Raw genomic sequence first — 16,186 nt, forward strand, 5'->3', positions numbered from 1 at the left:
CGGTGTCGTGGCTCTACATCAAACGTTACCGAGGCAACCTCACCGTAGGCAGATTCTCTTCCGAGGGTCCTCGCCGTCGTCCCAAGGGTCGAAAGAGATAGCAGCCGGACGTCGTACTCAGCTCCGGAATGCGAGACACTACCGCGACTTGACTCTAGACGTGCGTCGATTTCCGAGGACGATTTACGAATGCTCCCGAAATTTCGCTCGATGGCGGAATCGATAGCGCACCCCACCCCGGGCGTACGCGGCCCCGCGACGTTGGAGCGCGGACCAATGAGGGGTGAGCTCGCAGGCTCGCGGCGGATTCGCGCGTAGGGCCGTGAATTACGGCTTTCCGCAGGGCGCTAAACGGCCCTTCGCTCGCGCGGCAATTTTTCCGGGATTCTTCCCGGCAGCGGACGGGACGTTTTTGGCCCCCGCGTTCCTTCCTGTCGGTTCGGGAATGGTGGCCAACCATCCCGGGATCCGGTCAGTAATGTGAGGAGGGCAGGTGAGCTGATTTCGCCCCGGCGTCCCGGGGCCCTGCCATGATGGGCTCGCCCGCCGCTGTGTCACGCGCCGCGCGCGTGTTTTCCTGCGCTCCGTCGCTCTCGGCGGCCCGCGGGTCGCTTCGATCCGCTTTCCGTCGTCCGATCTCTCGCCGTTATCCTTCTCGTCGACTCCGCGTCCGCTTCCTCTGTATCCTCTCAGGAACTCCAGTCTCAGCTCGGTGAGGCGCCACGCAATAATACAAAATAAAAGGGATCAGTATATCGTAACGCAATGACTAATGTGCCCCTGGAGATCTCGCATCGATTCGTGGAACCGTCCTCGGGCGTGAAAAGGTCGCGAAACCCGCGCCTTGTGACGGCGGCGGGGCGCTGCAACGATGCAGCGAAACTGCAACGTCACAATATATATATATATAAATAATCTGAAATAAATGTTATTAGGCACAAGATCCGCTGATAACCGTTTCCATCGTTATTTATAACGATAAAAACGATTATCAGCGGATCTTATGTCTAACAACATTTATTTCAGAATATTAATATTTTATCATTAACATTAATAATTAATTCAATATACTGATGCTAATAAGCATCTTTATGTAAATAATGCTACTGAATCTCATATAAATCTACAAGAAATTTATTACTGAAAAGTATTCATTAAATATTATGGTAATTTGCCTTATATAAACTATTCATTAGCATCATATTTAAAATGTATATTTTATACTAATAAACCTCTTGTTTATGAGATTAAGATTAAGATTTTTAAGATGCAGCAGCATCATTTATATAAAGAATTATATAATGCTCATTAGTATTGATATATTAAATTGATTATCAATTTAATGATAAATTATTTATTAATTAAACAAAATGAATATTGTAAGATTTGTTAATGGTGATTTCTGCCATTATTTAAACTTACATTGAATGAAATTTATTAGCCAACTTATAATTTAAATTTGCACACATATGCTAATTGCTGACTTTTGTCCTGTGCATAAACATTGTGTGCAAAAAATAATTTAAGTAATAAAATTATAATATATAATGATTATGATGGTCTATGGTACGAGCTTTTTTCGTAAGAGAGAAGATGTCTTTCGTTTTCTTAATAAAATTTATTTTATAACCTGTATTGTCATCTCGACTTCTGTTTTAACGTTACTGCTACGGAAATCCGTCACAATTGTATTGCAACTTCGGGCGCTAAAAAGTTCATTTTATTGTAAAAAAGATATGCGAGTGATTATAGGTGATGCACCGAAGTCAACGCAATTGTGAACGACCATGCGCGCCTGCTCGAATGGGCAACCCGCCGTACCGCTCTGTATCGTCTTGATACACCCTGTACAAGTAGAAACTTGCACATTGCTTCCTCATAGTTCTTAAGTGTGCAAGTAGAAGTAATTATTAGTATTTTTTTTTGGCTTTCTCATAGAGGAAGCTTTGTGAACGAAGGTTTCTACTTGCACATTTAAATAGTATAAGGAAGCAATGTGTAGGTTTCTACTTGCACACTTAAAAACTATAAGGAAGCAATGTGCAGGTTTCTACTTGCACACCTAAAACAATTTTATTTTATTTATATTTATATTAAAATTAAACATATTAAACATGCATATATATATATATATATAACTTTAACTTACAATTCTGATGTTCTTCCATTTCTTCGTATTTTCGCTTCTCGTATAAATATAATAAAAATTGAAAATATACCACCAAATGATATATGTCACCAAATGACATATGATATGTGAAACTATCAACTTATGAAGTTGTCTTTTTTATAGACTAAATTTTTGATCGATTGAATTTAAAATTGCGCATAATTTCGTACAGTAAAAAAGAAATAAAGGATTAAGAGATCGTAATAATTCGTAAGTTTCTTACGAGCATTCTGCGAGTATTCTGCGCTCATACTTTGGACTTTTTGAGAGAATAGGTTACCTCTATCGTGTTTTATTAAATGCGTTTTGTAGACAGTTTTATCGTGATAGTAAGAGAAACGGGGAACGGATTTTTTAAAATTTCAGTAAACTTGGTTGTTTTTTTTTACAGAAATCAGTAACCCCTTTATTATTAACAATTTTTATATAAAAATTTCAGTAAACTTGGTTGTTTCTTTTTTTAACAAAAATTGGTAATCCCTTTATTATTAACAATTTTTAATAATTATATTATATTCTTCAGTCTTTTCTACCCCTATTTCATATATAATTTTTTAAAATTTGGTTGATTAGTTCTTGAGTTATAGAAATTTCAGTAAACTTGGTTGTTTTTTTTAACAAAAATTGGTAACCCCTTTATTATTAACAATTTTTAATAATTCTATTATATTCTTCAGTCTTTTCTACCCCTATTTCATATATATCTGGTTAAGATTTGGTTGATTAGTTCTGGAGTTATAGAAATTTCGGTAAATTTGGCACAGACATACACACACACATACATACATACCGACATTTTTTTTTAGGCGATATTTCGACGTTTTACAACAATATAAACATATTGGCAGAAAAAAACTAAAAAACCAATCTTTTCTTTGGTTTCTTCTACCCCTATTTCATATATAATTTTTTTAAATTTGGTTGACTAGATCCAACTTTATACGCAATCAAAGGTTCATATACGAATTTACGAAAACAAAGCTTTCTCCATGAGGAAGCAACAAGAATTAAATAAAAAATGTGTAGCCAATCAATTTACAGTTTTTATAGAAATTTATAATTTTATTACGTTATTCCTATCGAGAGGTTGAACAAGTTCTAGTATCATGAAACATAATGCAGCGTCTACAATGGTAGTAAGTTGTAAGGTCGTAAGGAAATCAACCAATTATAGTTAAGCTTTAATAAGAAAACTTAACTGTAATTAGTCGATTTGCTTACGACCTTATAACTTACTGCCATTGTAGACGCTGCACCAGACTTAATATTTTATTAATCTAGCACAACATATGACAAGATTTTTATTTATAGGTTTTAGATGGTCTCATGAAGGAATATTGCTCTTAATTGAAGAATATAGGCAACGAGAGCAACAAATGAAATCAGGAAAAATTACCCAAAAAAAGGCATGGGAACAAATTGCTCAAGAATTAAATAATAAGGGTTACAAGGTTACAGGAAAACAATGTACAACAAGAGTTAACACAATGAAGAGGACATACAAATCTATAAAGGACCATAATAACAAATCGGGCAATGACAAAAGATCTTGGAAATATTTTGAAGTAAGTATATAATATACACTACTATAAAAACAGGGAATATTTTATATTTTGCTAAAAATTAAGTTATTTTCAAAGTCCACTCAATAAAAAAATCATCGAATTTTTTCCTTTTTTCTTAAAATACAGAAGAATAAAGAAATTTTGAAAAACGATTGATAGTGCATTATAGTTGAAACTTTACATTTTTAAATGCTTTATTAATTTATTTATGATTTGATAGCAATAATTTTTCTTCAAGTTACAGAGGTTTGAAAATAACTTAATTATTAGCATATAACAAATATTTACTATGTTCTTTAATAATATTATTTAATATAAGACGTAAAGTATGTATAAAGTAATACATTATGATTATTTATTTTAATACAAGTTTATAATATTAATTTTATAAATTGTTTAGCTGATGGACAATCTGCTAGGAAAAAAACCGTCAATGAGGCCTTTATCAACAATTTCCTCTACTGGAAAAGTATCTTTAAAATCTGATAATGATGAAGCAAGTACCAGCTCCGTGTCGACCTTTTCTGAAACTTCTGGCAATGAAAGTTCAGATGTAAATATTAAAGTATCTTGTAAGTCAGCACACAATTTACAAATTGTAAATTGAATTAGTTTTTGCTACTATTTGTATTGAAGTTCTAGTAAAAGATAGTGTTATCGATAAAATCTGAATAATATGTATATTTGCAGGTAAACGTAAAACAAGTGACATTGCACAAGCAATTGTAGAAAGCCGAAAAATTGCTGAGGAAGAAAAAGCGAAGAGACATAGAGAGAGAATGGAAGTGAAAGAGAAATTGATGGGAAAACTTGACGAAATTTTAAAAAAATTATAAAACATTAATTGATTTATTTTATTTTATTACATTTATTTTATTTTTGGTATAAGAAAAAGTTATTTTGTATAAAAGTTAAGTTGTATAAAAAAAAGTATTTTTATATAACAAGTTATAAAGAAGTATATATATATAAGTATATATAAGAGTTAAGAAGCATTTATTTTAAAAAAGACATTTATTTACTACATGTAAAGATATTTTTTTATGTTTTTATAATAAAAGGAAATAGTAAAAATAATGTACAAGATTGGGTTAAATGATTATCAAAACACACACGCACACCTTAATCAGTCACACATGTCTCATTCTTAATCTTTCACATATCAGATCTCTTTTAGCAACACCCGCATTAGAAACGGCAGAAACATTTTCAACATTGTCTGCTATATCAGTAAGTTCTACGTCATTTGTTTCAAAATTAAGTTCATCACCTCTCATTAAACAAATGTTATGTAAGACGCAACAAGAAAGAATATGCATAGGAATTAAATCTGTTCAATCTACGGCAAGTGTAGTTAAAAGGCAACGAAATCTACCTTTTAAAAGGCCAAACGCTCTCTCAATGACAATTCTTGCCGAAGAATGGCAGAAGTTATAATTTCGCTGTCGTTCTGTTAAATGGCCATTGTCACGGTATGGCACCAATAAATTTTCATGTAATTTATAAGCCGAGTCACCAACCAAATGGCTATCTTGTGGGAATTTTGTTACATCTCCCAAATAATGTTGAACTTCTGATTGACGAAATACCCGTTGATCGTGGACAGATCCAACATGTCCAGCATAACAATGAATAAATTGGCATTTATGGTCACAAATAGCCTAAATAAGAAGAAAAATATAAACATGTAAACTCAAAACTTCCCATTTTTGTCCCCTCGTTCGCAATTGATGTAATTACGTGGGGAGGTTTTGATTGCTTAAACTCACAATGCGTGTCGCGACGCGTGACGCGCTCACTGAGAACGTATCCTTAGATATTGCTTAAGACAGTCTTGAAATAAAAACGGACTACGAAATAAAATTTGAAGTAAAACAATAAACACACCTGAAGTTGGATGGAATGGTGACCTTTGCGATTTATATAACATTCGGGATTGTTTTTGGGGGCTGGAATGTTGATATGTGTTCCGTCTATAGCTCCAACAATTTTAGAAAATCCACTTGCATTTTCAAATCCTGCCCACACTTCGTTTAATCGGTCATCTGTAGGCCACTTAATAACAACAGGCGCAAGCTCATTGAGTGCCTTTGTCACTCTCCTTGTTATATATAAAGCAGTGCTTCTTCCAACATTAAATCGTTCACAAATTGACCTAAGCATAAAGAAATAAAAAGCTACATAAAATTGTAAAACTTAAATCATTAAATATATTAAATATTTAACAATAATTCTATTACCTAAAAGAATCTGGAGTAGCTACTCTCCATAATGCTAACAGAAATTGTGTACGCGGATCAATCATAGGTGTTCCAGGTATTACCCTTTTTAATCTTTGCTCGATACAAGATAAGATATAATCAAAAGTTTCAGGTAACATCCTAAATGGCAAAGACATGAAATATGAAAGACGTAAAATGTAATTTTTTGAAACAAAAATTATTAATATTAATAAACCATACCTGAAATGGGCTTTGAATTCTTCTTTAGTTAAATTTGGTATTATATGTGACACGTAATTTAAAATTCTTGGAACACGTCTTCTTACATTTCTACAATCTGTTATTATTTTTAATTCTTCATCATCGCTTTCTGATGATGAATCAGAAGAAGAATCTATTATTTCACGTATTATAACAACGGCAGTCGTTAAAATTTCGCGATTGTTATAATGCGTGATGATTTGCTCCTCTTGCTCCATAGCTTGCTCCATGATTTCAATTTTTAGGTTAATATTTGAAGTTAGGTTAGATCAAACGCGACGCTATTGCTGTTCATAGAGCTTGCATTCGCAAACGCTATCTTTGCTCTGCGAACGCAATTTGTAGTGTTAGCGTTGGTAGCGTGATAGCGAGCTCCCCGAACGCACCCCTTATGTAGCGTCGCTACCGACGCGCCATTTACCGACCTTGATATGGAGGATAGCGTTGTATCTAGGTTTAAGCAAGGTCCACTGCGTCAGTTATTCGATCAGACATGTATCGTGACGAATTACCAGGATCTGGAAATAATTGCTAGTGACTTTACGCATCAAGTGAATTGCGATAGCCGCTCTCAGGTTTTTCTCTGCTTTATAACATACGGCTGAAGTCCCATGGAGCGGATTGCACGGAAGCAGAATTAGCGGATCATCAATCACAGGACTGCTTTTATGACTGCTTTTATACGCGACACGCGATCAAAGGAGCATACAGCTTTTTAAAAAAAGTTAAAAAGTAGATGTAGAATTTTTGTCAACAGATTGCAAGGTATATAATTAACATTTTTTATTGAATTTAAATCATAAAGAAATAATAAATAGATAAAAATTTGAGAAATCTTTTTGTTATAGCATTTTAAGATTTTTATTGTTTTAAATTTCTTATATTTAATAGACTAAACGAAATATTTATATATGTATATAGATTAGAATCGCTCTCCTTGAAGAATATAATAAAAAACCGATCAAATTTGGTATATTATGTACTAATTTACTAAAAAAATTACATATAATATATTACAGTTATAACAACATAGGGCCGGTTTCACCATCTCCGATTAACTGTAACCTTCGATTAAACTCACTGTTCGTCTTTTTCTAAGAGGGACAGTTAGAAAGAGGTGAAGAGTGAGTTTAATCGAAGGTTACAATTAATCGACGTTGGTGAAACTGGCCCTTATTCTGCATGAAAATCTCAAAAAATTGTTACATAACTTTTTTAGAAGCACAAAACATAATCGAATTGATTATTGAATATTATAGAACTGTATTGAGTAATATTGCCGAGTATACAGATATATATATAATTTTTATGAATTTTTATTATTGATAACATTTATTGACATGCAAAAAGTGTAATAATATTGTAACCTAATATATTTGATGCATTCTCTGTAGCAACTTCTATAACACTTGCATATATACATACAATTTACTGATTTTTATTTAATAATTTGATTACTATTTATATGTAATACATCTTTGTAGATGGAAGAATTTCCTGGTAAAAAGGCAGGCACCTATATATATATATATATATATTCGATGGATACATTTATCATAAAGATAGACGATATGAAGATATATATCGCTGCAGCAAAAGACGTAATTTTAACTGTCAAGGAAGACTTCGACAAGAAGGTGAAACGTACATTTTAATGTTTGAACATGATCATCCACCAGATATAACTGCAGCAGAAATATTAAAAATGAAAATAGAAATGAAAGAAATGTGTAAAAATGTATACATGAATAACAAAGACATTTTTGATCATGTATCTCGAAACAATCCGGCAGCAGCTGTATCATTAACGTATAATACAATGAGATCGCCTCTTTATCGTGAAAAAATAAAATATTGACCATCTTTACCAAGAAATTTCTTAAGTTTACAAACACAGCTTGAAAGCTATGAACCTTTAAAAAATATATATAAAGGTAAAGCAACATCATTAAATGATGAAGTCGTGAGACAGGTCTTTATATTTAGTACAGACGAATTATTAAAAGAATTAGCTTCTTCTACAGAAATGTTTTTGGATGGAACATTCTCTGTAAGTATATATATTCTTTGTTGTAAAAGTGTATATATATATATATATATATGGGACGATCCACGTCACTTTTACCCCCCATCTGTCCAAAATTGGTATGGACGGATTTTAATGACCAAGGGCGGAAAATGTTCGTCTTGAAAAGAGCTTTCGAAAGGCGTGTGGCATATATGCGCAATTCAACATGGCGTCATAGTTATGGCTGTTTAAAGGGATAAATTCAAAATTTCAGATCCAACATGGGCAGATAAAACGGTGAAAAGTAACTAAATTCATGTGAAACTCAGTATTTGGGAAATTTTGGGGTCGCCGATTAGGAATCTGAACGTAAAATTGTGAAATTCAAAATGGCGGATCCAATATTGCGGATGCAAATATGAGAAACGGACGAAAATTCCAGTAAATGATCTGAAAACTCTTACTGGAAGGTTTTTTGGGTCGCTGATCACGAATTTGTAGCTAATTTGTTAAAAAACAACAGACAAACCGTGTTAATTGAAATTCTACTCTTAGCGTTACCCAGAGATGACGGCGTGGACGTGGTAGAAATTCATCTCCTTTGGAGTGCTTTATTTTCGTGAGTTCCCCTTGCCTCTCACGCTTCGGGGTGCTTTATTTTCGTGAGTTCCCCTGGCCTCTCACGCTTCGGGGTGCTTTATTTTCGTGAGTTCCCCTGGCCTCTCACGCTTCGGGGTGCTTTATTTTCGTGAGTTCCCCTGGCCTCTCACGCTTCGGGGTGCTTTATTTTCGTGAGTTTACCTGTACTGTAGAATGTTCAGTGGTTGCTCACTAGCAGAGTATTTCATGTACTGTAATCTCTTATCAGGCAGTACGAGAAATGCATGGCCTAAAGAAATTTGTGGAACTTGAGGTGCTGCAGCGAATCTTCTCGAAAGAAATTTTTTCATCTTTGCATGTTCCTTTTCAGAGTAGTACATGATATGCATGTTGTCAAACTTATTTTTTGCCCACTGTAACAGAGATTGTGCTGTCAAAATTGCGTCATCTGGTTTTGCTTGTAGACTTGCACGTGTAGCTTCACGTTTCAGGATAGCTCCAACGCCATCAGAAGGTCCTTTTCCGTGCGCAGTAGGATGAAAATGCCAATCAGCTGTAACACCAAAGTCTTCCTTGTGATGGATAAGATTGCACATTTGATATTTATTTTTATAGTGCTGCTTGGCACCATCGCTTACATAATAGATTTTAGTGACTTTGGAGCATATTTTCTTCAATTCAGGTACAACTAATCTTTGCATCATATAGACTGCGGCAGAATCATGTGTCGTGCACTCTGATAAAATCACAAAACTTTTGTGAGATACCATTTCACCTGATTTGTAGTAACAAACCACTGGATGGACCGTGCATTGATCATTATTATAATGAAATGCCTGGGCTGCATCTTGCGCAATATAAGCGTAATTTTCTGAAAAATCAGTATGAATAACAACTTCACCATCTTTCACGTTATCCTTCAAGTTTTTTATGTATTCAGACTGACGTTTTGAAATAAAATGATGAGGAATTAACGTCTCCAAACTAGTACAAAAGTCATGAATAAAGTCTTCCGTAGAAAGGCATTCTTTCTTCAGAGTGCACCTGTCAGTCGCTTGCCAAATACTAAAAATTACTTGCGATATACAATTCTCTTGAAAAATACTGTCAAGATGATCAGAAAAACTTTCCTTTTCTGGACATAACTGACATTCACGAAGATAACAAGCTGGCAATGGATGTTTGCATAGAAGAAAATTGAAACAATCCTGATATTTCTGAATCGGAATATCAGAGTCTTTAGTATATTTAACTAAATTGGCTGCATCAAACATTGTTTTAAAGTTTTGATGTTGCGTGCAAATGCAAACACTGTGTGTTCCGTTAGCTCCAGCAAGGATGCACCATTTCGGTCGAAGTTCAGCGAATTTTGATTTGCCAATTGAAAACTGTGGATAAACTCTTTTGAACCGTGTATGAAGATTTTTAACATCACACAGCATTAAACGTTTCTGTTTTTTTTCATTTTGGTTATTTACTTTTATTGTAACAACATCTTTCTTGTTCGGCATAATTCTACTATTTTCATCAGTCTCATAAAAATTACGAACTGTATCAACAATGTCAGGTGATAACGTCTTACCAGCTCTTGCAACCGGGGTTGCCAGGATTCCTTCAGTTTCTTTCAGTTTTCTAGCTTTCTTGACAAAGTATTTTGTAGTATTGAACTCTTTTGCTGTTTGATTAACACTCCAGCATTCAGGAGCTATTGTAAGAATTGATATACGCAATGGATCGTCAGGAGGCAAGCTCAGAAATTTTACTTTTAGTCCATCCAGCATTTCCTCAAGCTCTTTTTCTCTAGACGTACAAGTCTTTTTACATGGCTCTGGAATATCATTCTCATCTGAAGAGAATGAGGTGTTATTACTACTTGTATCAAGACTCTCTGCATTGTACTTTCTGCAACCACTGCAAATTCGCATCCATGTCGAATATTGTGGTAAAGAATTCTGCATTTTTTTGGAATTGATCGAAGATTTTTACCCTTATGAGGAGACAAATCATATGGATTTATACATCTATCAGAATGGACAGCTAAAGATGAGTCTTCCATATTTGGTAGTGGACGTAAAAAAAATTAATACTAGGAAACAACGTTGCCTGTGGTGAAGCGCTCGCCTTATAGAATAACGAATAAAGAAGACAGAAATAAGAAATAAAAAGCATTAAAATTTTATATTCTAGATCTCACGCTGTGGCACTAAAGCCAATAGATCAACAAGGTACGAATAGTGGATACTCATCCGCCTTTATTTGTACTTTTCGGGATGCTACTTCGTTTGCGAGAAACAAAAACCGCGTGTTATATGGTAATATTAAGTTACTACAATTCTTGTTATTATCCTGTAATCTTGTTCATGTAATATTTCAATATTGTTGTATTTTTATTTCACGTCATGAATTCTTAAGGCTCCTGGGTAGTCACCGCGGCCATACTGAATTTCTTGCTATCAAGGCGAGAAATTACCCTATTTTATGTTGCGGTATTTTCCGAAATAAAAAAACATGTCAATAAAAAATCACTATAGATCGTTTCAGCACACTTCTAAAATTTAACGGATACTATCCTTTTCCCTCGAAAATAAACAAACAGCCATAAAACGAAGCCTAAACATACGGAAAACAAGCCATTTGACGACTATCGAAAGGAGTGGAGAACGTTCCTTCCGCATATGTATTTCTTGCAAATCTTACCATACGTTATATTTCACGAGTTTTACGAATACGTTAAACGTTATAGCACAAGTACAGAGCGAATAATAAAGAAATATAACGCAACGCAAAATAGGTTGTCAACATGTCACAAAGGACAGAATTCTCCATTGGAGAGAGTCCTTATTTCTGCCGCGACAGTACGTTGCCACCGTCAACGCAGAATTCTCGGCTTAGGGACCAGGAGCCTTAATAACAAGAAGTGTTATGAAAAAGAGCTTGAGGAAATGCTGGATGGACTAAAAGTAATTTGGGTAACGCTAAGAGTAGAATTTCAATTAACACGGTTTGTCTGTTGTTTTTTTAACAAATTAGCTACAAATTCGTGATCAGCGACCCAAAAAACCTTCCAGTAAGAGTTTTCAGATCATTTACTGGAATTTTCGTCCGTTTTTCATATTTGCATCCGCAATATTGGATCCGCCATTTTGAATTTCACAATTCTACGTTCAGATTCCTAATCGGCGACCCTAAAATTTCCCAAATACTGAGTTTCAAATGAATTTAGTTACTTTTCACCGTTTTATCTGCCCATGTTGGATCTGAAATTTTGAATTTATCCCTTTAAACAGCCATAACTATGACGCCATGTTGAATTGCGCATATATGCCACACGCCTTTCGAAAGCTCTTTTCAAGACGAACATTTTCCGCCCTTGGTCATTAAAATCCGTCCATACCAATTTTGGACAGATGGGGGGTAAAAGTGACGTGGATCGTCCCATATATATATATATATATATATATATATATATATATATACGTGCGCGTGTGTTTATATATGTGTAAATATACAGATAGGGTACGTTAAAAAAGGGGGTTACATATTTTGAAAGCAGGTAGTATTAATCAAAATAAAAAAGTCTAATAAACATAGGTCCTACAACTCATTTTCAAAGATACAAACTATTTCAAATACATTCTATTTGCATTTATTATTCTTTTCTTATTGATCATATCAACTTTATATTAGAGTAAACAAAAGAGTATTAATTTTGCTATAACATTAAAATTAGTAAGTATTCTTTTGTTTACTATAATGTAAAAGTGATATGATTAATAAAAAAAGAACAATAATAAGCTCAAATAGAAAGATAGTTTATATATATCTTTTTGATTGTAAGATCAATGTTTATTAGACAGTAAGGCCTGTTCCTTCAGAACGCGTTTACAAAGATGTTAGCGCGTTTTTTTTTCGTTCTATCCTTGTTTCATACTTACTGAATGATAAAGATAGAATGACAAAAAAGCGCGCTAACATCGTTGTAAGCGCATTCTGAACACAGGCCTAAGATCAGATTGTAAGATCCATATTAATTTTTTTTTGTTATTTTGATTAATATTATACTATTTGCTCTTAAAACATGTAACCTTTTTTTTAACACTCTGTATATATTTGCAACAATGATGTATTCATTCAACACAATGATGTATAAATATCCTTTTCATTATTTATTCAGATTCTTCCGAGAATTCCTAAAGTTTCACAGCTTTATACAATACATATACGTCATTTTCAAACAGTAAGTTTTAACAGTAAAATTTAATTTAAATTTTAAAAAAATTATTTTTTGAATGACTCCTAAATTTCATACTTTAGGCAATTGCAACAGTTTTTATACTATTTGAAACACGAACTAAATCGCTTTATGATGCTGTATGGATAAAAATTAAAGAATTAATTCCTGATCTTGAGAAAAATATTCGATTTATTATGTTAGATTATGAAACTGCTGCAGGAGCATCAGTTAGTGATCATTTCCCATCCGCTTCACGTCATGGATGCTGGTTTCATTATAATCAGGTAAATTTGTATTATTAATAAAAAAATATCTATGTAGACACACACGGAAATCTGTATAAGAATTTCTTTTATTGCACAGATTTTAAAAATAAAAAGATGAAATCAAAAATTTAAAAAAAATTTCGAATTTAAATGCTTTAAATTTAATATATTAAACAAAGTTTTTAAATATTTTTAATGTTGTTTTCAGGCTGTTTTCCGTAAATGGAAAAGTCTACATCTTTCTAATGCACCTCCTGATGTTTTATTCATGACAATGACTTTACCTTTAGCCCCACCTGAATATTTTGTAGAAGGTTATAAAATAATAGAGGAACAAGCAGATAGCATGAGAGAATATCCAGATATACATTTATTTCTAGCATATTTACGTCGCAATTGACTTCCTGCAGCTCCAAAAGTTAGTGTTTATAAGTGTCCTGCGAGGACTAATAACATAGTCGAATCTTTTCATAACATAGCAACAAAAAAATTTGGTACAAAACATCCTAATTTATGGATATTTTTAGGTAATTATTTTTTATCTTTATTTATTGCTTTCATTTATTGTCTTATCTGCTATTATTTATCAAAAGTTATGCAATATTCTATTATTTTCTTTTTCAGAAAAAATAATGAATTTGATTACGGATCAAGAACTCGATCTTGGAAGATCAAAAAGAGGTTTGCGTGTAAGACGAATATGTTCACGTTCACAAAGACAAAAGAATTTGCGTATTATGGAAATTCAAGATCTTATTACTGGAAAAATATCTTTACAACAATTTTTGAAAATGTTTAATAATGAATATAAACATCAACAATATAGTATGCAGAGGTTACCGAATGAAGGTATAATTTTATTTATTTATGATATTTTAGCTAGGTTATTTTATATCGAAAAAAGCACAGATAAAATTTATAGAATTTTTTACAATTTATCTATTTTTCAATATTAAGAAAAAGATTATTCATAAATATGTAATGTTTACTTTTTATGCAAATAATAAATTAAATGATCACTGATCTCATTTTGTCATATAAAATTTGTCAATATAACTAAAGAAAATTTATGGGGCGGCAGTGTGGTCTAGTGGTAGAGCGCCAGACTCGTAATCTGAGGAACCAGGTTCGAGTCCACTAGAGCCATGTAAACATGGAATGTTTTTCCGGCAGCTGCGCCCCTCCGTGCAAGATAGGCTCTTGTGCGGAGCAAACTGGGCTCCGTCTTTCGGAAGAGACGTTAAGCTGTTGGTCCAAAAGGGTTAAAGTGAGAGAAGAAGGGTAGTAGTGTAAAGGTTTGGGTAACGTTCCTTATAAAAACGCCTTGCAAACCCTGCGGGGATAAGCAATAAAAATAGTTAACTAAAGAAAATTTAATAACGTAAATTTATTTAACGTGAATTTATTTACAAAATTATAGATTTTAAATTATAAAATATATTTTTCCTTTATTATTTATCTCTACAGCTTTGTATGTGTCACTCCTACTTTAGAATCTATGTTTATCAATATCAATACCTCTTTATTTTATCAGCATCATTAAAATTTAATAATTTTTTACAAATCATATATATTTTATATTACTGTGTACTTTATTTGTATAAATTGTCATTAAAAGATGTTAGGTACAGTGAGGAGCATAAATGAGTTCCGTTACCCGGTGAGCTACGGTGCAGAGCGGTGCAGATGAGCGCGCTACCTCTAGGTCGGTTACCGACCTACTTACAGCCACGGTCGATAAAAGGTTCAAATACAGAACCGCGAACGCGTAAAAATGGTCAGTCACGCTGTATTGCTCGCGCGTGCATTTGATTAAAAGAACATTTTTAATACAATTTGATACACACAATTAATATTTATTACATACAATATAACAATCATAGGTGATTATGTAATTATAATTGTATTATGCATCTGCAACTATTATTCCACCGACTAAATATGTGTTTACTGGAATAATATAATTATAGATAATATTATAATTATAATTACAACATAATTACCTATAATTATTCTATTGTATATGAAAAATTGTTTCGCGATATTTTATAATTTTTACGATGTATTATTTTCAGTATCTTATTTATAAGTAAATAAAATATTAAAATTAAAAGCTAAGTAATGTTACGGCCGATATTCCGAGCAATATTAGGGTATTAATAAAAAGCTATATATACATTTTGAATTATAATTATCGAGTCAACGTTTCGACCTACTTGGTTTTTCTCAGGGCATTACATTCAAACTTACAAGTAATATAAATAAAAATAATTATAACTGTTAGAGTTCACATTATCAACACTGAAAATTATAGTCATCGCCGATGGAACGATTACGACACGCAAAAGAAATAAAGTCAAAGCCAACTTCGAATTAAACGCCGTCACAGGCCACATAATTACAATAATTGTTACCGATTACAATAAATCCTGATCTGAGTTGCAGCTGACGGAGATGCTAATTTCGTGCATTTTCTGTATATTTTAAAAGGGGCAGTCCTCCGTATGATCCTGGTATCAGCCATGCTCAACGTCGGAAATTGTCATGTCCAATATTAAATGGAAGTAGAGATCGGTTTTGCGTCAAGAACCTTTTAAAATATACAGAAAATGCACGAAATTAGCATCTCCGTCAACTGCAACTCAGATCAGGATTTATTGCAATAGGTAACAATTATTGTAATTATGTGGCCTGTGACGACGTTTAATTCGAAGTTGGCTTTGACCTTATTTCTTTTGCGTGTCGTAATCGTTCATCGGCGATGACTATAATTTTCAGTGTTGATAATGTGAACTCTAACAGTTATTATTATTTTTATTTATATTACTTATAAGTTTGAATGTAATGCCCTGAGGAAGAC

At 33.2% G+C, this 16,186-nt stretch overlaps 1 protein-coding gene and 1 pseudogene across 1 annotated transcript; one reads left to right on the forward strand and one right to left on the reverse strand.

Moving 5' to 3' along the window:
• Positions 1–5,069: 5,069 nt before the first annotated feature.
• LOC139784060 (putative nuclease HARBI1) lies at positions 5,070–6,448 on the reverse strand. The gene is made up of 5 exons (XM_071723224.1): positions 6,198–6,448; positions 5,976–6,116; positions 5,869–5,890; positions 5,623–5,790; positions 5,070–5,396 (listed from the first exon to the last, which is right to left on the reverse strand). The coding sequence occupies exons 1-5, from the start codon at positions 6,446–6,448 to the stop codon at positions 5,070–5,072; spliced, it is 909 nt and encodes a 302-aa protein (XP_071579325.1).
• Positions 6,449–8,037: 1,589 nt separating this feature from the next.
• On the forward strand, positions 8,038–14,973 carry LOC139784061 (uncharacterized; annotated as a pseudogene).
• Positions 14,974–16,186: the final 1,213 nt, after the last annotated feature.

Source organism: Temnothorax nylanderi, unplaced genomic scaffold, assembly GCF_030848795.1.
Source record: "Temnothorax nylanderi isolate EJ_2023f unplaced genomic scaffold, tnyl_v1.0 TNYL_tig0579_pilon, whole genome shotgun sequence".
Classification (NCBI taxonomy): Eukaryota; Metazoa; Arthropoda; class Insecta; order Hymenoptera; family Formicidae; genus Temnothorax; species Temnothorax nylanderi.